This window comes from Phyllostomus hastatus, unplaced genomic scaffold, assembly GCF_019186645.2.
Source record: "Phyllostomus hastatus isolate PE091 unplaced genomic scaffold, TTU_PhHast_1.1 phas_scaffold_182, whole genome shotgun sequence".
Classification (NCBI taxonomy): domain Eukaryota; kingdom Metazoa; phylum Chordata; class Mammalia; order Chiroptera; family Phyllostomidae; genus Phyllostomus; species Phyllostomus hastatus.
The window spans coordinates 13,149,813-13,172,223 of NW_025334013.1; the positions used below are offsets into that span (position 1 = coordinate 13,149,813).

Below are 22,411 nucleotides of genomic sequence, written 5' to 3' on the forward strand. Positions count from 1 at the left end.
TTCTCTCTCCCCCTCGGGGACCACAATCAAGTTCTGACATCTGCTCTAAAACCAGCCTTGTCTCTGTCACCTCTCCCCGGCGCCACGGCCGGCGGCCTCGTCCAGGCAACCACCACCCCCTCTGGTGGATGAATACCACTGCAGCCTGGTCTGCAGCCCGCAGCCCGCAGCCCCAGCCCCAGGCGGTCTTGGGGATGAGCGAGGCAAGCAGGGACTCACCGGTGACCAGCAGTTCTGCCCGGCTGGTGTTGGCATGATGGAGATTGCGACAGGTGCAGATGTAGACTCCGGCATCTGCAGGCTGGATGCTGGGGAAGTGCAGCTCGGAGCCTGGTGGGGAGCAGGTGGGAGTCATCCATGTGAATGCACCCCTCCCCCACCACCCAGCCCAGGGCCTCCCCTCCCCCGGGTGGTTCCTGGGGCTGGGGGCCACGGGTACCTTGATGTCGCTGCTGGGTGCCACTGGGCAAGGGCCGCCCATCCTCACGAGACCAGTAGAAGTAGTGGGGCGGGCTCCCACTGACCTGGCACCTCAGGGAGTGGGGGCTGCCTTGGGGTACTATGCTCCGAGCCGGCTGCACCTGGACCACCAGAGGGGCTTGGTCTGCTGGTGGGGGGAGAGGGGCATGGGAGAGCCCATTCAGGCGGGAGGCCCCCTGCACGCGGCAGTGTCTCAGTGTCTCTGCCTTTCCAGAGATGGTCCTGCCCCATGCCGAGCCCTGTCCTCCAGACCTCGTGCCTCTCAAACTCCCCAGGCTCCCCGACTTGCCCATGACCCTGGCCTGCGGCCGTGGTCCCACTTACCCTGGTGCAGGCACCGACCACCCTGCACGTTGGGGTTCCCCACGTAACCTGGGGCGCACCTGTAGGGAAGAACGAGGACCAACTCTGTCAGCTTCCAAGGCACCTGGGACCTCATGGCGGACTTGGGGAGCCAGAAGTTCAGCCGGCTGCCCAGCGTGGGGTGGGAAGGCTCAGTGCTCTGGAAGGATCTCAGGCACCAAAGAGGCCCCCACACGGGGCCTTAAAGGGGAGTGCAAGGGAACATCAGCAGGTCGGGTAGTGGGGGTGGTAAAGCCTTTATTCTCCAGGAAAACATTCATTTGACAAATATGTATTAAGCAACTATTATGCTAGGTTATGGAAATCCAACGGTGAACATGGAGTCCCCTGCTCTACAGAACTTACCCCTCGGGAAACCAACACGAAACCTATGTGAAATCAGAGTGAGGGACACGTACTGGGGGCTGTGCGTGCACAGATCCGGCCCTGAGAATGAGGCTTCCCGGAGAATGGGGCTCCTGAGCTGTTATGTTCCCTGGGAGCAGGCTGCCCTCTTCAGAGAACTCATCGCTCTGCCCGTGACTCTCTATTTGTATGACCGCTTTTTTGCCGTCTTGTCTCCCGTTACAGGTGGCAGACTCCACAGGGCCGGGACTGAATCTGTTTTGCCCACCACTGAATCTCCATCACCCAATCTCTGCACACTCCACGGTGCTCAGCAGATGCTCAGTAACAATGTGCTGAATGAATGGATGAAGCTGAGCCTTGAAGGCTAAACAGGGGTTAGCCAGGAAGGGGCAGTTCGAGGCTGAAGACTGTTCCGTGTAAAGGGAACAGCACGTGCAAAAACCTGAACATCGAATAGTCGAGAAGTTAAGCCCACAGAGAGCAGAGTTAGGTGCTGATGTGGGGTGAGACTGAAGAGTGACAAGGCTACCTAAGGAGCTTGGAACTGTCCCAAGGGCAACAGGGAGTCAAGGGGAGGAGCGTGATCCTGGTGGGGACCTTTCCGAGCAACACCACCCAGGGCTCTCATCAGGGGTTACCATATGCCCCCTCCCTTCACCCTTCCCATTTGCAAACTTACTGCTCACAGTACTGGCCGGTGTAGCCAGGCTCGCAGGCCGTGCAGCGGTACCCACCGGCCGCCAGGCTCTCACAGGTGCGGGAGAACCTGGGGCAGAGAGGCACAGGTCAGTCCAGGGGACGTTCCCGCCCCACCCTGCTCCCTTCACTCTGCCCCAAAAGCCAGGGAAAACCCTCCGCTCCCCGGTGGGAATTCCTCTCTGGGCCTTCAGCAAGGGCACCCACATGTTCTCGGGGTTGGTCAGTGGGCAGGCGCAGGGCTGGCAGTCCTCGGGCGTTCCGGCCGTGGCATCTCCATAGTAGCCAGGCGCGCACAGCTCGCAGAACTCCCCGGCGGTGTTGTGCTGGCATTGCTGCGAGGCACAAGGACGTCAGCCACTCACCCCGGGTAAGCCTTACAGCCTCGGAAGGCTTTGCTCTGGAAATGCCACGTCTGTGAATGCATCCCAGGGGTGCTTATAAAAGCAAAATGCTGGGAATAAACCTAAACATCCACGAACAGGGGGCTGGATAAATGAAAAGCAACACTCACCCAAATATCTATCAAAAAGGATGATGTTGATTGCATTTCTTACATTTTTCCACCTAAACACCTATAGAGTTATAGCACAGGCGGCAAACGCAAGGCCCTCCACCTTGTTTTATCTGGCCCAGCACCTTGTTTCTACCCGGCGGCAGCGCCAGCTCCTTGCCCCGAGTTAAGGAGTGGTTACACTTATACAGTCCTGACATTACATTCAGTCCTTTGAAGGCAACCCCGAGGCTGATGTGGCCCCCGGTGAAAATGAGTTTGACACCCCTGAATTATAGGAAAGTAAAAGTATACACCTGAGTACGTGGGGGGAGAGCTATTGTTCAAATAGATGTTTTATTATAAAAAACATGTGAGGGTTTTATATAGCCTGTTTCTTGCTCTGTCAACCCAATCCTTGACCCCGTACCTTCTCACATCTATACACACTGTGAGAAGTTCAGGGAAAAAAAGTACTTAGTGGTATGGAAAGATAGTCATGAACCTGTAAGTGAAAACAGTTGAACACTAAACACGATGACCCTGTGTCTATTTGGAAAGCAAAAGGCACATTAATATGTATAAGTATTTGCCCAGAAGAAGAGCGAAACCACCCCGCACTGATGCTGACCGGGACGGCAGGGTCACGGGGGACTTGTACTTCCTCCTGGGCTATCTCTGCAGCCTCACTCTTCTACGGAGAGCATATGCCCCTTGGGCGGTGAAAAATCGCAGAGACCCAAGTTTTCTTTATAAAGATAGATGTTATTCTACAGTTCCTGCCACCCCACCATGCCTGCAGCCCCTGGGTGACCAGACCAGCTGCTCTAGGTGCTCTGTCCCACAGGCCTGGGGCCATGACCTTGGCCTTGGACCTAGGCCTACCTTCCTGAGCCACCCCCTCCCGATCCCACAGCCAGCCCCGGTACCCGACCCACGCCGGTACCCAGCCAAGCGGACCCCTGCCCCGGCCCTGCATGCATCGTACCGAGCAGGCCCCAGTCTCTGGATGGCACAGGTCCGAGTGCCCGTTGCATTCACACAGCTCGCAGTGGCCGAGGTAGAGTCCACTCCCAGTGCGTGTGTAGCCCGAGGCGCAGTCCTGGGAGGAGAGAAAGGTTGGTCTCCATCTCCAGTGTGGTCCCATCAGGAGCCAGGGGACCCAGAAACCCACACCCTCCAACCCTTCCCACCATCTAGACTCCCACTGGCTGCTGGAGGGGCAACCCCAGGCCCAGCCCCCCACCCTCCCAATCCTCTCTCAGCAGATCCTCCTCCATGTCTCCGTGGTCACTTTTCTCAACACTCCAAAGCTGGGATATTGTCCGACCCCAGCCTGGCCTCTCCACCCATGTGCATTTACTAAAACAGTAGCTCTTCCTGAATGGAGAACCCATCTGCACCCCCAGGACTTCGCTCCTGAAAATTCTTCTGGCAGGGTCTTTGTTCAAAACCTTAACCTCCGCATGGAAGGAGACTAGATTTGGAATGAGCCCTTGAAGATCTTGACAACTATTTTCACGTTCACTAAATAGAGTGAAAGAGGCTGCATGCACGCAACCAAGGATGTCTCGCCCGTTCTGAGTGAGTAATCATGGGCTTTGAAGACAATGAACTCCTGTTCGCCACCCCTTCCTTTGAGACCTCCCCAGGCCCTCCCTCTCTCCCCGACCATTTCAAAGGCGTGTTTATACATCTGTTTTGCTTCACTGCACAAGATGCGCACCAGGGATTCTGCTTTCCCCAGGGGCTCTCCTTCAAAATGTGCCACATTTTATCATTTCAAGGGACCTGAAGTTCACCTAGTTGGATTCGAAAATTCCTGTGGCCACAGCAGAGGTGCACAGAGGTAAAAGTACAGCCATGTGAACTGCCCACTGCGGGGTTCCTGAGTGGGGGGTGGGGCTGTTCTCCCGCCGGATCTCCCAGTGGCCCACTGGCACTGCAGCCCCGCCCCTCCCCTCCTGTGGCTCCCCTCCCGCAGCTCCACATTCACTCATCAGATGCAAACTGGTTGCCTGCTGTGTGCCTGGGGGTTGGGGTGGTCAGCAACGGGCTCAGGCCCTGTCCTCCTGCAGTTCTGTCTCCAGCAGCCTTGCAGGTGCTCTTGGATTCTCTCCAACTGGCAGCCTCTGTCCCACCCTCACGGCCCTTCCCTCCCAGTAGGACTCTCCAGCCCCACGCATCTCACTCCCCACTGGCAGAGACATTTTCCTGGGGCCCAGCTCCCATGAATAGCCTCGTTCCAGGCCTAAGGAAGGACCCCCACCCCTCCCACCCCTCTTTCCAAGGGTGACCCTTCTGCATCGAATGGCTGTGCCAGAGCAGGTGTTGGGCTGGCCATGCTCACCTGGCAAGACAAGCCGACATAGCCCAGGGGGCAGCGGCATTCCTCCACCTCCAGGGCCCGGGGCCCCTGTGAGGGCTCTGGCCGGGCGACCTCCAGGCTGACGGAGCTGATGCTGGCTGCCACTGGCATCGAGGAGAATGTGGCCCGGATCAGGATCTCGTCGAGGTCAGCCAGCGCCATCAGGAGGTGTTCGCGTGTGGCTGGCTGTCCGTCAGGCCGGCGCCAGAATTCCTGGGTAGGGGGATGACGGCAAGTGTGGGTGAGGGGTGTTGGGCTCGGTGCACTGCTTCTGCAGCCCCCCACCCCGTCCCCCAACTCCTGCCCTCCAGGCGCTGGTGGAGGACTTCGAGGTGAGAACACAGAAGTGGGAAGCAGCGCAGCTGGCATCAAAGCCAGGCTCCAGGGCGAGGGTGGAGGGATCGGTTGGAAACAGGGTGGCCGAGTACCCCTTACCTCTCGGAAAACAATCTCATAGCGCTTCCTCTCGGGGCCCCGCAGCGCTGGCTGGGAGGCCACCAGCATGATGTTGTTGCCCTGGGGAGACAGCAGAAGGGTTGGGAGGGGAAATAACAAGCTCCTGGGGACAGTGGGGTTCTCCACCAGGTTCCAGCCTCTCTGTAACACCAACCTCCCCTCCCTCCAATCTCCCAGCTCTTGTGCCCAGAGGAATCTGGTACATGCCCACTGCCCCCTTCTCCCAGCAGCTGGGCCTCTGCCTGCATACTGTCCAGCCAGATGCAGAGGTGGGGGCATGGGCCTAATGCCTCCTGCTTGTGCCAGGCCAGCTGATGGCTGGACTGCAAGGACAGAAGAAACTGTGAAGGTGCCCACTGACTTCCCCTTCCACCAGCCTGGCATGGAATCCACGTGCTCACCGTGATCTGGACGTCAGGGTCAGAGAGCGGGCTGCCCTGGGCCCCGGATGTGTAGGACAGGGTGTATCGCAGCTTCCCGCCATAGGCCGCCACCTGCAAAGAGGCCAGCCCTGCGGTCACAGCCTGACTCTGCCCTCCTCTGGGGTGGGGGGCTGGGTGACTGTACAGGTGAGGGGGTGGAGCCTCTCAAGACACTTTTACACCTGTGCTGTCCCTCCCCTCCGCACCACCCAACCAGAGCCCGGTTACTGTGCATGGCCTGTGCTCACCTAGGAGACAGGATGTTGCTCAGCTCCTTCACAGCCTCAGAGCTGGTGGCAGTGGCCCTGAACAGTCTCTTTTCTGTTTGGGGAGGGGCTCCCCATTTCCCAGTGTCTGACAATCACAGCAAACATGCTCCAAGTCCCTTTCCATTGAAAGGAAGTTCCCAGAAAGCAGATGAGGGTAATGATGACAGTGACCACCAAAGGGAGGTTGGCCATTGGGGGATGGGCCCTCAGAGTTCTTGCCTCCCGGAGCAGGTGGGTTTTGTTTGCTCGGAATCCATTTCCCTGCTTTTTGCCAACTGCAGCCCTGTTTTGCATTAAAGGAAACTATTTCCTACATGCAGGCCATGTGGTCTGAATGGAGACATTCGCCAGGCCTGGCCAATCTGTCATTCTACCATGTCCCCTCTCTGCTCCATCCAGGGTGGACACATGAACCTGGCAAGTCTGCTATTTCTACTGAAACAGAAATTTCCTTCACTAGTCATATTGGAAGCCAGAGAAGGACGCCAACTGAGATAAAGTCCTAATGAACCCCTGGATCCAGCCATGCCTGATAGCAGCTATCCTTGGACTTTGTAGTTACATGAGCCAATATATTCTTTGCTGTAGACAAGCTAGCCGGATGAGGTTTTCTATGGCTCACCACGGCACAGCCCTCGTGTTGGCTGCAGACGGCTCTCCGGTGGGCAGCCAAGGCCTCGGCTCTGCCCCACCAGACTTTCCTGTCTCTCTTCTGCCACCAGGGCAGATGTTCAAACCGATGCCACAGGGCATCAGGCCTGGCCCATTTGTTCACCTTGTGCTCATTCAGTTGGGAGCACTTACTAAGGACCTGTTAACCACATGCCAGGCCCTGGGCTACACGAGTCCTGAGGATGTTCTCTACCAGCCCAGGGGAAGGTAAGAAGAACAGGGCCATCACCAGGCAGCCATGAAACAACTGGTTTTCCATTTGCGTCAGATGCCAGCAAGTTCATTGCCACGCCCAGGACCAAGCTGCGGGCGTGTGCAGCAGGGTGGCTAAGGGAGCAGACTCTGTAGCCTGAGACTGGGGTTCAAATCCAGCTCCACTGGCTGGACAGCCTTGGAAATCACTCAACCTCTATGAGCCCCACTTTCCTCACGTGGAAATGGCAGTAAAAATACCCGGAAGGACAGCAGGAAGATTAAGTAACACAGGCCACGTAAAACATCTTCCTCAGCACAGTGCCTGCAAGCTCACAGCCTCGGTGCTGCCAAGCCCCCAGCATGCCCAGCTCCACCCGCAGCTGCCACGGAGCTTCCTTGCCCTCATTTCCCCCAGACCAGACCGTCTCATCTGCTCCTCTGCATGGTGTTTTATTGCAAATTATGTGTGTTCCTTAGAAGATCCTAAATCACTTGGGACAAGAGGGAGGTGACGTCAGTACTGACACTAATGTTAAAAACAGTGATGCCGCCGCTGAGGGGAACACGCACAATCACCAGACCAACGGTGAGCCGGCTCTGAGGGGCCAGGTCTTCCGCCCAGGCACAACGCAGCGCACAGTAAGTGCTTGATTAATGCTTCTCGAGTGAACGAGCGTAGTGCCAAGAGCCAGTCCAGTGATCTGGATTCGGGGTGAAGGGAACTTAAAGAAGGGGTGTCTACTTCCCAGGCAAGACAGCCCCTCTGCCAGGGGCCTGTGGCCGCTGAGGAGCAAGTGGTGATCTGGGTTTGACCTCAGCCCTCCTTTGACCTGAATGTGGGACCCCAGACAAGTCCCTTCCCCGCTCTGGGCCTCGGTCTCCCCATCTGACCGTGGAGGGCTTGGACAAGGGGCCCTCTGCTATTTCAGGGTTCCACGACACCCCTCTAACCCTCCCACCTCCCTGTTACCTTGTTCCCCAGGAAGGCCTGGGGCAGCTGCCAATAATAGAGGCTTTCAGGAAGCAGAGAGAAGCCCTCGTAGGACAGAGAGAACTAGGACAGAAGGACAGGCGGTGAGAGCTCAGGGAGCAGGTGCGGGGCCACGAGGCTGAGGAATGGAAGCCCCTACCCCACAGCCCAGGTCCCGGCCTGCTCTTGGGCAACTTGCTCCTCCCATCCAGATCGGGACACCCAGCTGCTCTCCCGGGGTACGGCTTGGGTCTGTCACCTCACGTCAGGTGAGTGTCTCCCGTGGACCCCAAGATGACTGATACGGCATGCCAGAAAACATTTTAAAGTTTAGTGGCAGTCTTAATATGTATTTAAAAATACATAGCTGGCATCATTGAGTTGGTATATGATTGATTTGAAGGAAAATCTGAACTGAATAATAGTCCAGGTAGTGTGTGAAAATGGCAGAATTTGTAAACTTGGTTCAGAAACTCCCAACGTCTCGGAAGCATGGTGTGTGGGCACCCGGATGGCTGCTGCGGCACGTACCTGAGAGCCTACAGGAGAAGACAGAGAAGCTGAGGAGGAGGCAGAGGAGGAGGGTGGAACTGCCCGCAGCGCAGCTGCAGGCTGGGGATGGGGTGAGAGCCCTGGGGGAGGGGGGAGGGGGTGGGCAGCGAAGCTGGAAAGGAGCTGCCAGATCTCGGCATCCATCCTCCTCTGGGCCTCATCCACCTGGGGGACCAGGGGAGGGAGGATGGGGGAGAGGAGCAGAGAGGGACAGAAAGGGTGCCGTGAGGCTTTGCCTCCCCCCAGGCTGTGCTCCGGTTCTATCCGTTCACAAGTTCTGATGCCTGATGCTCCCCTGTCTCCACCGCCCTCTTGCTCCTCATGAGCCTGGTGCAGCTCTCCTGGGACGGGCCCCCTTGGCTGTGGGCCCTGACTATGGGGAGAAGCTCATACAGAGGGTGCCCCAGGCAATACAGGGGCAGACCCAGGGGCATCTGTGTGAGGGAGGCTCGCCCTGGGCCTCACTCTCCATGTGGGCCGTGGTGCCACACCAAGCTATTCACGGCTCTGGAATGTTTCCCAAGGCAACCCTGGAGAGGACTGGGTACCAGGCCGGGGCCTGGCCTGGGGTGGGGAGATGGCCCAGGAAGGCCAGGGCATCTGCTCAAGGCTCTTGATGGACTGTGCTCTCTGCCTTCCTCCCTGGGGCCCCTGACACAGTTCAGACCAGGCCCCGAGTTACCTGTGGTAGCCGCTGCGCCTGGCCCCTGCCCTCTGGGGGTCCCGGGATCCTCCCGGAAGTCACGGCTACCCGCAACTTCTCCTCTGAGAGGGACGTGCGGTTCTGATGGGTGGAGGGCACAGGCCAGCTCAGACCTCCCAGGGCCCCAGCACTGGAGCCCTGGGGAGTGTCCTCTCCCCGTGGCTGTAATGGCCAGAGAGGCTCCCACAGCCCAGGCAGAAAGACAGGTGCCCCCCTCTGCAGGCTGGCCCACGGGGTTAACTCCAGGCTGCTACAGGGGCACGTGCACACAGAGGGGGGTGTGGAGGCTGCTTGGGAGGCGGTGCTGCAGTAACCTGGGGGCCAGGTATAGTCATGTGGCTTTTAGCGTTGAGTTAGTTTCCCTGCCACCTGAGTCACCACTCTAGCCACAGACGGCCGGCACTGGAAGCAGACCACACAGCAGATGAGGCACGCACCCCTCCTGGCTGTAACTCCTAGCGTCACAGGGCTTGGGCACAGCAGTGACCTGACTGTGGAGCCACAGGGCACTGCCTGGGTTCATGCTGATCCACGCTGCCTTGGGCCCCAGGTATCACCCCATGCGGGGCTGAGGGCCTCGAAGGACACACCATGCCCACGTCACAGCAACTTCACACCACTCAGATCACGGGCCTACCTGGTGAGCCCGGCGCATCCGCGCAAAATAGGCCTCCCTCTGTGGGGAGAGGGGAACGCCAGGAGAGGGCATCAGAGAGAGAAGTATGGGAACCGGAGGGCAGTGGTGAGGCAGGCGGGCAGGCCCGAAGAGGAGGAACCCGAGAAGGGAGAAGGGACGAGAAGGCAGCCAGGCCTAGGAGGAGGCTGGGACGCTTGGGTCTAGGAAGGGAACAAGCATGGGGCAGCCTCGGGACTCCCCCTCCCAGGGAGGCTGACCTCCCTGGGACCCTGGGTAAGGGGGCGCATCTGCTGGAACACCGGCCTCAGCCAGCAGGTGACTCCTGGACCAAGACCCCCTTTCCCCGGGTACCACCGAATGACCTTGACGACTCGGGGAACACATTTGGGCAGGCTGCCCTGGAGTCAGCCCAAGGTCCTGCACCCACAACATGACCATGACCATCACTTCCCCGCTAGACCAGGTCACCTAACCTCTCTCACCTCGGTCCCCTCACTGATGACATAGGGCAGTGGTAGCACGTAGCTCACACCACTGCGATTTGTGGTATGTAAATAAGAGCTCGGAATGGTGCCAAGCACAGGGTAACATAGATGACCTACAATGAGAGTTATTATGATGCCCGACACCAAACAGAGCCGGAAGCACGGGTGAATCGTGAGTGAGCAAATGAACAGAACCTCGACTGTGTCTCATTTGTCCTTGTGTTTCGAGAGCCTCGCCCAGGACCTGGCTGCACGAAAGCTAATAATCATTAACAGGTGAGCACGGCTTTGTGCCAGACACAACCTCCAATCCTCCCACCACCCTGCAGCTGAGGTTTATCAAAAGGCAGTCAGCTGGTAAGTGGTAAGGTCTGTCTGACCCCAAAGGCTGTGTGTCCTTAGCCATGGCGTGGCTGACACTTGCCTGCCGGCCCAGACTTCTCTGAGGTCAAATCCTGTCTGTGTCCCCACTGGCCCCGTGCTCAGCAGGGGCCTGGCCCAAAGCTGACAACCGGGGAGAGCCTGCCAGCTCCCACCGCGCACCACACCTTGTCTCCCTCGTACGTCTCCGGCAGCTGCCAGTAGAAGGATTCGTGGCCAAGTTGGGCAAAGTTGCCAAAAGAGAGCTGGGCACCCTCAGGCACAGGTTCCACGGTGAAGCCCCCCGTCAGGCGGCTGTTCCGCTGTGGGTTCACCAGGGCGAAGCCTTGGAAGTCCCCTGGGGCAAAGTGGGTGGAGATCTGGAAGCAGGAGGCTAGGTGTCAGCCTGGGCCCTGGGACTGGCACCCCGGTGGGGGAGGGGCGCGGGAGGGCAAGAGGACAGGTAACAGGAAGGCTGGCTGAGATAAGGGCTGGGGCAGAAACAAGGGGGGAACAGGGAGGACACCTGGGAAAAGGGGGGATTGGGCTTGGTTCCGATGTAAGCAATAGTGGGGTCATGGGGGGTATTAGGGCAGAAGTGAGGGCTACTGGGATCTGTGCTCATATGGGCAGTAACAGGGGCGTGGGCACAGGTGTCCTCATAGGCAATGGGGACGCCTCTGGGCCAGGCTTCTGATGTGCCCCAAAGGGGAGCCAGGGCGAGGCAGGTGGCAGGGTCCGGGGCTGGACCCTTGTGTGCAGGCTCTTACCAGGTGTCGGGTGTAGGAGGAGCTGGCGCACTGCTGGGTGATGCCCATGCAGAAGCAGGGCAGGCAGCCGTCGGGGTTGCTGACGCTCAGGTGGAAGTGGTGGGGCCGGCAGCGGCTGCAGGTGAGGCCTTCCACCTGGGCCTGGGAAGATGGATGGAGAGGTGGGTGCAGGGAGCTAGGCTCTAGCCGCCCATGAGGCCAGCCTTCCCAGCCACTTCCGACAGTTCTGGGAGCCCCTGCTGCCCCCAGGCTTGGCCCCCAGCTCCTATCAGCTGCCGCCTGACCTCCCACCAGGCCCTGAGCAGTGGAGCAGAGAAGGGCCCTCTGGGGAAAGGCGGCAGGGGCGCAGCAACAGTCTCGAGGCTGTGGGGAGAGGGAAGGCCTGGCAACCATTGCGGTTGCAGGTCAGGGCCTTGTAAAGGGCAGGGCTTTGGACTGACCTTGCACTGGCATTGGCCGGCAGCGTCGCACTGGCTGCCGATGCTGCCCTGGGGGTCGCAGCCACAGCGGATCGGCTCTGGCATTTGGCCTTCTCCTGCGGTGGAGGGAAGCCACAGCTGGAATCCGAAACCCACCACCAAGCACCCGCATTTCCACCAGCCCCTGCTCATCTAACTCACCACCCAGAGCGGGAGTGTTTATTTCCAAACATCTACCACATGCAGACCTTCTACACATTCACACAGTGCTCGGGGCGGGGTGGGTGGGCGCCTTTTACTATCCCCATTTCACAGACAAAGAAGCTGAGGCCCAGAAAGGGAAAGTCACTTGTCCCAGGTGGAAGGAGAACAAAGGTAGTGTCCTAGCTCCACCCCTGGGGGAGCCTGGGCGGCCCAACCCCAAAGGCCTCCCCAACCCCACTCACTTCGGCATGGCTGGCCCTGGCTGGGATTGCCATAGTAACCTGGGGCACACCTAGGGAGAGAGAAAGCACTGCATGAATGGAGGGCAGAACTACAGAATCCCGGTGAACCTGCTGTGAGCCAGGGGTCAACGACCTCACAGCGCCGGAGGGAACCAATCAGCTCAACGAACCCATTTTACAGATGGGGAAACACCTGGGAGAAGAACAGGCATGTGCCCTAGGCCACAGAGCCAGTGTAGTGAGCATGATTAGGCCTCGAACCTACAACCTTCATAAGAATGAGGGTTTTTCTGGGAAGACTCTGGTCTGCCTGAGGAGGGGGTGCAGGGGTTGGAGGTGAGCTGCAACCCCAGATCTCTGAGGACCTCAAACGGCAGGCTGAAGGTTGAGGCGCTCAGGGAAGGGAGATGATCGTCTTCTCGGGCCTGTGTATGGGGAGCGAGAAGCTCCTGGTCCCTCCGGGTCAGGGGCACTGGGCCCCACCTGACTCCAGGGGCAGCCTCCCCTGCACCCAACCCATCCTGCCGGCCACCCGCCTCACCTCTCACAGTGTCTCCCACTGTGGCCTGCGGAGCACGCGTCACAGGTAGGGTGGCCGTCTGTGTCCAGAAAGCAAGTGTGGGTGGCCCTGAGAGCACGGGGACACATTTCTAGTTAAAGGCCAGCAGCTCTTCCTTCAGGACCCGGGGAGGCGGGTGAGGAAGGGCGGGCACGTGACCAGGCATATTCCAAGTTCCAACCACGTGCCAGGCACGTCGCTGAGTTCTGTGTGCATCACCTCATGCAGTTCTCACATAAGCAAACGAGGTGGAGCACACCATTATCCCCCTTTCACAGATGGGGAAGTCGAGGCCCACAGAGGGACATGTATCACATCTTAAAATGATACACTGAGGGAACCGAAAGGCCAGGATTTAACCACTGCCTTTCCAAAGGGCCTGGGAGGACACGAAGACTTCCTCTGTCGAGGGGCCAGTGGACATTTCAGGGAAGAGCAGGTACAGGCAGGAACTGAACTCACTGGCCAGCAGAGGGGGGCCCATAGCATGGGCATGGCTGGCAGTCCTGTGGTGTCCCTTGCTGGGCATCCCCATAGTATCCCGGCTGGCACTGCTCACACCGAGGGCCAACTGTGTGGTGCTGGCAATCCTGAAGGGCAGAGCGTGGTTAAGGCTGGCCCCCCCTGGGGCTACAGATACCTGGGGTAGGAAGAGTGGTGGGACTTACCTGGCAGGTCCCTGTTTCGGGCTCACAGACCTCCGTGTGGCCATGGCAGCTGCAGCGTTCACAGGTGCCCAGGTAGAGGCCACTGGGCATGCGTGTATAGCCTGTGTCACAGTCCTGGGGGCAGGAAGAAGGCAGTGGGAGGGGCTTCCTCAGCAGGACCAATTCTGGGCAGCAACCACTGGGTGGCAGGGCTGGGGTGGGCTCGGGGAGGTGGAAAGAGCTAAAAGTGGAGGAGCCAGGGAGCACCCACCACAGAGGGAGCTGGCTGGACAGGTGTGTGGGGCCCAGGGCTCACCTGGCAGGATGGGCCACGGTACCCGGGTGGGCAGGTGCACTGTTCCACTTCCAGGGCAGGGTCCTGGCCAGTGTCCTCGGGCACGGCCACGTCCATGCTGATGCCAGAGATCCTGGGCATGACAAAACCCCGTGAATGAGCACCGGCTCTGTGCCAGGCATCTCCGGAATCCGATGGGCGATGGTCTCATTCATCCTCCCAACAGCTCTGTCCTGATGCTAACTGGGCGTCCATCCCCCAGCTGCTGTGGGGATTGTGGCAAATGGCTTCTACCTGCAGCTTTCTCCAGAGAATACATTTTCCTCTCCCAGAAAGGTCACACACACCACCCTGATCCCTAGGGCGACCGATGACAGACGGACCGAGGGTACAAAAGCCCCTTTGCCTCAGAGCAGGATGACTCTGCAGAGCTCCACGAGGATGCAGTGGAGGCCTCACCTGAAACTCCTTCCCTGCCTGGCCACTTCCCCCTCCTGCGTCCCTCCCACCCCCCTTCCCAGGTTCCCCTCGTGAATCATGCACAGCTCAGTCCCCATCTCGGGCTTGGCTTCTGGGCAACCTGACCTGAGATGAACCCTGTGCGGGAAGCGCTGGTATAATCTCTATTTTACGGCTGGGGAAAATGAGGCACAGGATGGCCTCACAGCCTGCAAGGAGAGCCGGCAGCCTGGCGGTACCACATCGCACACTTACACTGGAGCTGCCCGCCCGAACCCCCTTCCAGCCCCGCCCCCGCCCCAGGCACCTGCTCTCGGCTGGCCGCTGGCTATAGGATGCCTGGATCAGGAGTGTGTCGATGCCCGCCAACGCCATCAGCAGGTGCTCCCGCGTGGCCGGCTGCCCGTCAGGACGCTGCCATGCTTGCTGCCAAGGTAAGGACACGCGTGCTACAACCCCTGCCATCCTGGGATGTGGATACCCCTGAGTGGGAGAAGCAGGGGGCCTCCCCCACTCCAGAAGGCTCCTGGGACAGTGTTGCTCACCTCCTGGAAGGGCACAGTGAAGGTGCTGGGCTGGCCGGGGCTGGGCTCCCGGGAGGGGTGATGCTCTAAGACGATGCCATTGCCCTGCAGTACTACCAGCGGCTGCCTATGCAGGGGCAGGGAGCCGGGCTGCGGCTGCTGGGTCACTGTGAAGCGCAGCTCTCCTCCATAGGAGGTCACCTGGAATGGAGGGAATGGGGGGAGGGGCGGGGAATGGGCACTCAGCTAGGGTCCCCGCAGTCAGGCCCTGCCACTGCTCCGCACTCCCACTGCTCCCCCCACCTCTTCCACCTCTTCTCCAAAGGCACCATAACACTCCTGCATCCAAGCCATTGTCTATGTGGTTTCTGCAGCCTGGAATCCCCTTTCTTTTTCCACCCCCTGCCTACCTTGTCCCCCAGGAAGCGTGCAGGGAGGACCCAGAAGTAGGGTTCAGATAGGAGGCTGTGGAAGGAGGAGAAGACCAGTTCCCCGGGCACAGGGGATGAGATGCCTATGCTGGTGGTGTGGGTGCCGGCGGCGTTGATCAGGCTGAACTCAAGGGGTGTCTCAGAGGTACCAAGCACCTGGGAGAGAAGGGGCCGGTACACAGCTATGGCCTGGGACTGGCACTGAGTCCACCCGGCCTGGGCTTGGCGGTCCCGCCTGTCTGCGTGCCCCACCCCCCACCTCAGATAGGTACCTGGGCACGGCTCCAAGAGGAGCTGGTGCACTGGCGACTGACGCCCATGCAGAAGCACTTCAGGCAGCCATCGGGGTTGCGGGCACTCAGGTGGAAAGAACCAGCGACACACTCATTGCACAGGCGCCCCACCACGTTGTTCTGCAGGCACAGAGCTGGGAGCTGCAGGGCGGCCCACAGGAGGGGCTGCCTGGAGCTTCCGCCTATTCCACCCACATTCAGGTGGGGACCCAGGACCAGGGGAGCCACGGAAAGAGCACACGTATGACGAGTGGCAGCCATGTGAACAATAATTCCCTCTTAAAGGGAATTTACGCTAACCAATCCTTTTTTCTTGGGTTGCTAGGCAGCTGACAAATGCATTTAGATTTAAAATATAGCAACATAGTTAAAATAATTACCACTACTGTTTATGGAGTGTTTCAAGCACTTTGTAGGTTTCTCTTCAACCATCATCTCATTTATTTCCTCTAAGTAGCTTGAGAGTGAGGTCTCCAGTGCTCCACATGAAGCAACCGAGGCTCACGCATGGAAAATGATTTACACAAGGTTTGCTAACCCACTCCGGGAATCGAGGCCGGGGTGCTTGATTCCAAGATCTGTTTAGTTCTTTTTTCCCATGATGCTCTTAATGCAAATGACTCCCCTCCTCTAAGCCTCTATTCCCTCGCCTGGAAATTGGCAATGCTACAACCTACATCGCCGTGTCCACGTGAGAACTGACGTATGGTAAAAGCAAAGGTACGGTACGCATACAATGGTCATACAAAGAATGACTAGCAAAGGGTCTGAGATTTGAACCCGGGGTCACCTGACTCCCCAAGCACCGCTCATGAGGCAAGCCCATCAGCCTCTGGCTATGCCACCACCCACCAGCCCAGGAGCTATGGAGAGGATGGATCCTCCCTTCTCCCTCTCCCAGCGCTGTGCCAGGTCCCAAGGCCCCTGGGGTGCAGCAGGGGACACATGCGTACCTTACAGCGGCAGGCCTCCCCAGGGGTCCCCAAGCTGCCTCGCTCATCACAGCGTGTAAGCTCCTGGTCTGGAGGTACAACGCAGGTGTTGGTAGGGTAGGAGGAAATGACACAGACATAGTCTGGGCAGACGGGGGACAGAGTGGGGCAGCTCCCCAAGGAGCATGGGGTCTGCGGGCGGAGGGGTCAGGGGAAGGTGGCTGGGATACTCACTGGTGGGCCTGCACTTCCCGCCCGGCTGGATGGGGTTGCCCTCGTATCCGGGAGCACAGCTGGGGGAGAGAGCAGGTTGTGAGTGGCACTTTCACGCCCCCACTCCGTACAGCCTGCTTCCCCCAGCCCCGCTGGCCTTTCACCTCTCACAGCGGCGGCCTGTGTAGCCTGGGGCACATGCATCACACGTGGCTTGGCCATCTGTGTCCAGGAAGCAGGTGTCTGAGAATCTGTGGGGATCGAGTGGACAAGACATGGGATAGGGCTACGACGACGGGAAATGACTGCAGTTCACACCGACAGCCATGATGTCACCTCCCTTCCCACCTGTTCCTGATCTGCAGCCTCACAGCAACAACAGGAAGACCGATGGGCCCATTCTATAGAAAAGGAAACTGACTCCCAGAGAGATCAAGTGGCATAGGACAGTTGAGTGGCCAGGTTAGGATGTGAACCCAGGCCTCCCACCTCCTTGCCCACGTTTGCCCCTAGCACGTTGTACTGCCCACTCACCCAGGTATATTCGCCCCATCCCGAGCTGGGTCCTACCTGCGGGAGGCATCGATGTATGGGCAAGGGCAGGGCCGGCAGGCAGTTGCCGTGGCCTTCGTGGCATCCCCAAAAAAGCCAGCCTTGCACTTGTTGCACTGTGGCCCTTCGGTGTTGTGCTGGCAATTCTGAGAGGAAGGGGAGGGAGTGGCTCAGGTGCTCCAGAGCAGCCCTCTGCCCCGAGTGTGGGGCCGCACTGAACCAGATGGGCTCCTCGAGGGCGGGCCTCTGAGGCTATGGCTCCGCCTCCCCCTGGCATGCCGAACTTCCTCCACAGCTTTCAGGCTGCGGAGCATCCAGCTGCATCCTGATGAGGAGCTCATCACCTCACATGTCAGCCTGTCCCACGGAAGGTTCCAAATGCCTGCTTTCTACGGACCCAAACTCGCCTCCTTCTTCCAACCTGCACCCACCGGCCGGGTCTGCCCTCCGGAGTCCGCTCCTTCCATGCCTGACAGCTCTTCAGAGACTTGGAGAAAATGCTTTTCCCTGCTCGAGGCCTCTCTTCTGTCAGCCCCACAACCCCAGCTGTCTCCACTATTCTCGAGAAATACCACGATTTACGGGCTCCTTCCCCTTAGGGCTGCCCTGCTAAGGGCCATGCTTTGCACGGACTCTCCAGGATTGTTCTAGAAGACCAGGGTGGAGGAAAGTAGGACTTACACTTCCCTCGTCTGACATTACATCTCTGTTCACGTGTCCAGAGATCGCAGTAGTTTGTCTGGAGGCCATGACATTCTGGAGGTCGTGCGAAGCTTGTGGGCACAGGAAGCCTCAGCCTGGGGCTCCTACCTTGCTTTTGCCTCTTGCCCCAAGCCAGGGTCAAGTACCAGTTAGTACTACTCACCAGGCAGTGGCCGTACACAGGGTCACAGTAGCTGGCATGGCCATTGCAGTTGCAGCCAGAGCAGGTACCCAGGTAGGGCCCACCGGGCACCCGTGTAAAGTGGGCCTCGCAGCTCTCACAGGATAAGCCAGAATAGCCAACGGGGCATCTGTGGGGAGAAGACAAAGACAGTGGCCACAGGAACCACGAGATCCCTCTGTTTCTTTCATCTTCGCCAGGGTCCCTGCTGGATCAGGCACCTGCACTCCTCCACGCTGTGGGCGCGGCCGTGGCTGGTGGCGTAGGTGACAGTAGTATCCATGGCGATGTCGCTCAGCCCCACGCTGGCCATCTTGGTATTGTACACTGTTTGGATGAGCACGGCCTCCAGGCTTTGCAGCACCTGCATCATCTCAGCCCGCTGCACTGGCTGTCCAGACTCATGGACCCAGTGCTCCTGCATGTGGACAGAGGTGTTTGCAGGGGAGTGGGGGGGGCGGGTTCACATGTCAGCGCCTGTCCAGCTTGCACCCCCTGTACCCCCAGTCGTGAGGACTTAGGCGCCACTCACCTCAGAGAACTGGACCTGGCGCTGGTTCAGAGCACCGGGCTGGGTGGGCGTGTGGCCTCGGGAGAGTAGGCGATATCCGGCACCCACAAGGACCACGTCCGGCCGCTGCTGCACTGGCTCCAGCGTGCCACGTGCCAGCTCATAGCGCACCTTGTACCGCAGCGAGCCGCCATAGGAGTCCACCTGGCCACGACAGGGCAGGTCAGGGCAGGTCAGCCGTGGATGTGCCTGGTGCCCACCACGTGTCCAGTTGTCCCCCTCCCCTCTCACTCTGCAGGCCTGGTGCTCCCTGCGTGCCTGGCATGGAGCTGGGCACACACAGCAGAGAGGGGTGAGACCCGGGCTCTGTCCTCGGGGCGTTCAGTCTGATGTGGGGAGCAGGACGATAATGCTACACAAAGGTGCCCAGGGAGGCCAGCAAGGGTCCCTCAACTCAGCCTAGGTGTGGTGATCCGGGGGGGCTTTCTGAAGGCAGAGTTGGCGTTTCTCCCAACCTGAGAAGCGGGGCAGGATGGAGAGCCAGGGCCCACAGGGGGCCGCACAGGGGCACGCCCACCCCTTTCCCCACAGCGGAGTCTTCTCTGCTGCCCAACAGCTTCAGAGGGAGCAGCGCCCAGGCAGGTTCTGGGCCAGTGAGGAGGGGTTCAGCCCTCTCCCTATCCAGGGTGGCGGCCAGGCCCCTCACCTTGTTGCCCAGGAACTGCTCGGGCAGAGCCCAGAAAGAGTCGTGGACCAGGAAGCGGCGGGACAGATCGACCAGCTGGAACTCCTGCAGGGCGGTGTCGATCAGCAGCTGGGTGGAGGAGAGCGGCGGCATGCCGGGCTGCGCGGGCATCGTCACGTTCACACCTGCGGGGGCACGAGGGAGGGGTGCAGGGCTGTAGCACATGACGGCCTGAGAAGACACCTCGAGGGGTAATAACCCAAAAGGATGGGAATGTTCTGGGAGAATTCTGATTTACAGAGAACCTTAGTCTCTCCCAAAGTGGAATAAGAAGAAAGAAAGAAGCTGTTTCTTTTTCATCTTGAAGTTTTGGAGTGGCTTTTCCAAAGCATGCTGTGGGGAGAGCCAGTGCAGTGGAATGACGGATGATGGTTGGGAACTATTTGGGAACTATTTGGGAAACACAGGGTCAGAGAAAGGTCAAGGGGAATCTCTGCAAGGGGACTTCTCAGAGCCTTTTGCTTTCCACTAGATCCATGGACTGTCCAGGTTGGAACAGCCCTCGGGGGGCAGTAGAGATTACACGGGGCTGAAGAACAGGTGCCCAAGTCCTGGCTCCACTGCCCTCCCGATACGTGAGTCTGGGCAAAGGCCTCAGTTTTCCTGTATGTAAAATGGGGTAATAGCAGCTTGCCTGAGAGGGTTCTTAGGAAGATAAAATGAGCAAACTGATATAATATGCTTGAGACAAAGTGTGGCACAGAGGAAGTGCTCAAAAACCTGTTAGCTGTTGTTATTTGTTACTCTGACAGGTTGCCGGGTCCAGCGCTCTCCTACACACACACACACACACACACACACACACACACACACACAGAGAAATTCTCTCCACAGCATCCCCCAAATCTCCAGGGCAGCACCAACCATCCAAGAGAACTTTCTGTGATGATGAAAGTGCCCTATATCTGTACTTTCCAATATGGTAGCTGTTGGGGACCGCTCTGTGTGGTTTCAGAGACCGCAGCCCCTCGAGAGCAGGCTCTGAAAGGGGCTTGTAAGTCTCCCCGGAAAACCAGGTAACACAGGTGGCAGTCACGACCCGACTCTAACACTGAGGGCTCCCGTGGGAATCAGGCCTGAAATGTACACTCTATCCTTTGAAGCCTGCTCTGCCCAGCATAGCCCTGTCGATATAAACTGGATGTTTAAGTTCCAGGCATAAGGAGTAAACTCCTTATCTCACGAAACACGTCTTAAAGACCCTCTGGCGTCAACATGACTCATAGACCCTGACCTATGACACATCTCTGTGCTCCTTCGGTTGTTATCTATAGATAATGCCTGTTTTTGTGTAACTATAGCCTTTTGACATTGATTGACGAACTATGCATGTATATACCTACACACACCATTCCCGATAAAAGCCATTTGGGAGAGTGCTCAGGAATTGCCACCCCCTTCCCCGCCGGAACAGCAAGATTGTGTCTGGGACAATTTATTCTCATCTGCGGTGGCTGGGAGAGCTCTGCGGGATGGAGATCTCCCACAGGTTAACTACTAACCATATGTGGCTGCTGGGCCGTTGAAATGTGGCTGGAGCAACTGAGGAACTGAATGAATGTATTTAAATTTAAATAGTTACATATGGCTAGTGACTACCACACTACACAGCTCTAAGGGATGGGGAGCTCATTACTTCCAAAGGCAGTCCCTCCCGAGTCCGGGCAGTTTTGACTCTTTGAAAGTTCCCCTTACCCTGCTCCTATGCCTGTCTACACCTGCCAATAGCTCTTCCCCTTAATCCTAAACGTGCCCCTGGGACCACAGAGGAGTAAAGCCCCCTCTCCTGCAGAATGACCACACGCAACCCTAAGACCAGGCTGCCCTGCCCCACACCTGCCTTCCTCTCTCCCTTCCAGGGATGTTTTTAGGTTTCCCTCTATCCTGATTACCATCCACGTGCAGGCCGCCTACCCATTCTGGAGCCCCGCCCACTTTGACCATCCTAATTCCAGACAGGCCTGGGTTCCAGTTCTGCCTCTAAAATAGCTGTGTGGCCTCAGGGGCATCCCACAACCTTGAAGAGCCCCGGGGTCTTCACGTGAAAACAGTAAAATCAGCCCCAACCTTGCCAGGACTATTGGCCATCTAATGACTGTGTGACTCAAGGCAGGGCGCCAACCGAGAGCTTGAGAAGTGGTGCCTATGGCCATTATTATTCTAAATATACCACGGGCCAACTTGGGGAGGTAATTACATCTTGTAAGAGTCACCTTGAGGTCCCTCAACCCACGGAGGGGCATACTAGGCAACACCCGCCGAGTGCTTCCTGTGTAAAGCGCTAAGCCCTCCACCTGCATTTAATCTTCTGTGAAGAAGGCAATGAGAAGCAGGGTTGCCTGACGTCAGGGGGTGGACCACAAAGCTGGGACTTGAACCCAGGTCTTTCTGATGTCTGGGCCCGTGCCGTTCTGCCTCGCAGAGCAAGAGAACTTAGTCCAGGTGCCTGCCTTTATGTTTGGGAAAACAGGCCCAGAGAAGCCGAGAGACTTGGCCAAAGTCACACAGGCAGTAACTGGTGCAGCCGGAGGTCAGTCCCGGGCTCAGATGCCAAAGCCTGGACTACTACGCTCTGGGGACGATGGCACCTCTCAGTCTGTCAGGACGAGGGTGACCGGAGGGAATACTAACTGGGCACTCACCATCAACCAAGCACTATTTTGAGAGGCTGACCTAGGTGAACTTACTGAGTCCTTACAGCTACCTGAGAGATAGTTATTATTTCCTACCCATTTGGAAGACGTGAAAACTGAGACATAAGCTAGCAACTTGACCAAGGGCGTGCAGGCCGCAAGGGACAGGGCCAGGATTTGAACCAGGAATCTGACTCTAGAGCCCATCCTCTTCACAACCTGAAGCAGGTAAATATCAAGCATGGATCTGGTTTTTCCTAAAGAATGTATGTTTTTCCCCCTGAAATGCTCTCCTCATAGGGCTTAGCATTTCTTCAGCAGCACTGTGTCCCTCCCGAACCTGGTCCCACGTGTCCAGTGCTGCTGTTCTTCCATGTCTGCCCTCCCTCTAAGCCCACTGGAGCCGGTGCCTGCCTACCCACCCACTCACCCACCCACCCACTCACCCACCCACCAACGCACCCTTGAAGTCACCAGGCTGGTCAAAGCGCAGCCGGATCTGGTCTCGGAAGCGGCGGCTGCTCTGGCACACGCTGGTAACGCCGAAGCAGAAGCAGGGCAGGCAGGAGGCGCTGTGCTCCAGGTAGAAGTGCCCGTCGGGGCAGGGCCCTGCAGGGTGGTGTAGGAGTG

The 22,411-nt window shown here is 58.3% G+C and overlaps 1 protein-coding gene across 14 annotated transcripts in view; it reads right to left on the reverse strand.

The window, feature by feature from the left end:
• HSPG2 (heparan sulfate proteoglycan 2) overlaps positions 1-22,411 on the reverse strand; it is a 96,328-nt gene that overhangs the window by 30,156 nt on the left and 43,761 nt on the right. For 5 of the 14 annotated variants that reach the window (XM_045859386.1, XM_045859385.1, XM_045859383.1 and 2 more), the window contains 34 exons: positions 22,244-22,390; positions 19,110-19,273; positions 18,425-18,607; positions 18,114-18,310; positions 17,875-18,022; positions 17,028-17,155; positions 16,622-16,708; positions 16,479-16,537; positions 16,266-16,333; positions 15,292-15,432; positions 14,999-15,175; positions 14,610-14,789; positions 14,372-14,490; positions 13,627-13,738; positions 13,332-13,445; positions 13,126-13,253; positions 12,646-12,732; positions 12,105-12,154; positions 11,680-11,774; positions 11,240-11,380; positions 10,658-10,849; positions 9,625-9,663; positions 8,967-9,068; positions 8,264-8,449; positions 7,733-7,816; positions 5,606-5,698; positions 5,184-5,264; positions 4,731-4,961; positions 3,369-3,482; positions 2,095-2,222; positions 1,871-1,957; positions 805-863; positions 440-607; positions 220-330 (listed from right to left, as the gene is read on the reverse strand). In XM_045859386.1, coding sequence (XP_045715342.1) covers positions 220-330; positions 440-607; positions 805-863; positions 1,871-1,957; positions 2,095-2,222; positions 3,369-3,482; positions 4,731-4,961; positions 5,184-5,264; positions 5,606-5,698; positions 7,733-7,816; positions 8,264-8,449; positions 8,967-9,068; positions 9,625-9,663; positions 10,658-10,849; positions 11,240-11,380; positions 11,680-11,774; positions 12,105-12,154; positions 12,646-12,732; positions 13,126-13,253; positions 13,332-13,445; positions 13,627-13,738; positions 14,372-14,490; positions 14,610-14,789; positions 14,999-15,175; positions 15,292-15,432; positions 16,266-16,333; positions 16,479-16,537; positions 16,622-16,708; positions 17,028-17,155; positions 17,875-18,022; positions 18,114-18,310; positions 18,425-18,607; positions 19,110-19,273; positions 22,244-22,390 — 4,200 coding nt within the window. The remainder of the gene's footprint in view (positions 1-219; positions 331-439; positions 608-804; positions 864-1,870; positions 1,958-2,094; positions 2,223-3,368; positions 3,483-4,730; positions 4,962-5,183; positions 5,265-5,605; positions 5,699-7,732; positions 7,817-8,263; positions 8,450-8,966; positions 9,069-9,624; positions 9,664-10,657; positions 10,850-11,239; positions 11,381-11,679; positions 11,775-12,104; positions 12,155-12,645; positions 12,733-13,125; positions 13,254-13,331; positions 13,446-13,626; positions 13,739-14,371; positions 14,491-14,609; positions 14,790-14,998; positions 15,176-15,291; positions 15,433-16,265; positions 16,334-16,478; positions 16,538-16,621; positions 16,709-17,027; positions 17,156-17,874; positions 18,023-18,113; positions 18,311-18,424; positions 18,608-19,109; positions 19,274-22,243; positions 22,391-22,411) is intronic. The other 9 variants (XM_045859394.1, XM_045859391.1, XM_045859393.1 and 6 more) reach the window with 4 other exon arrangements.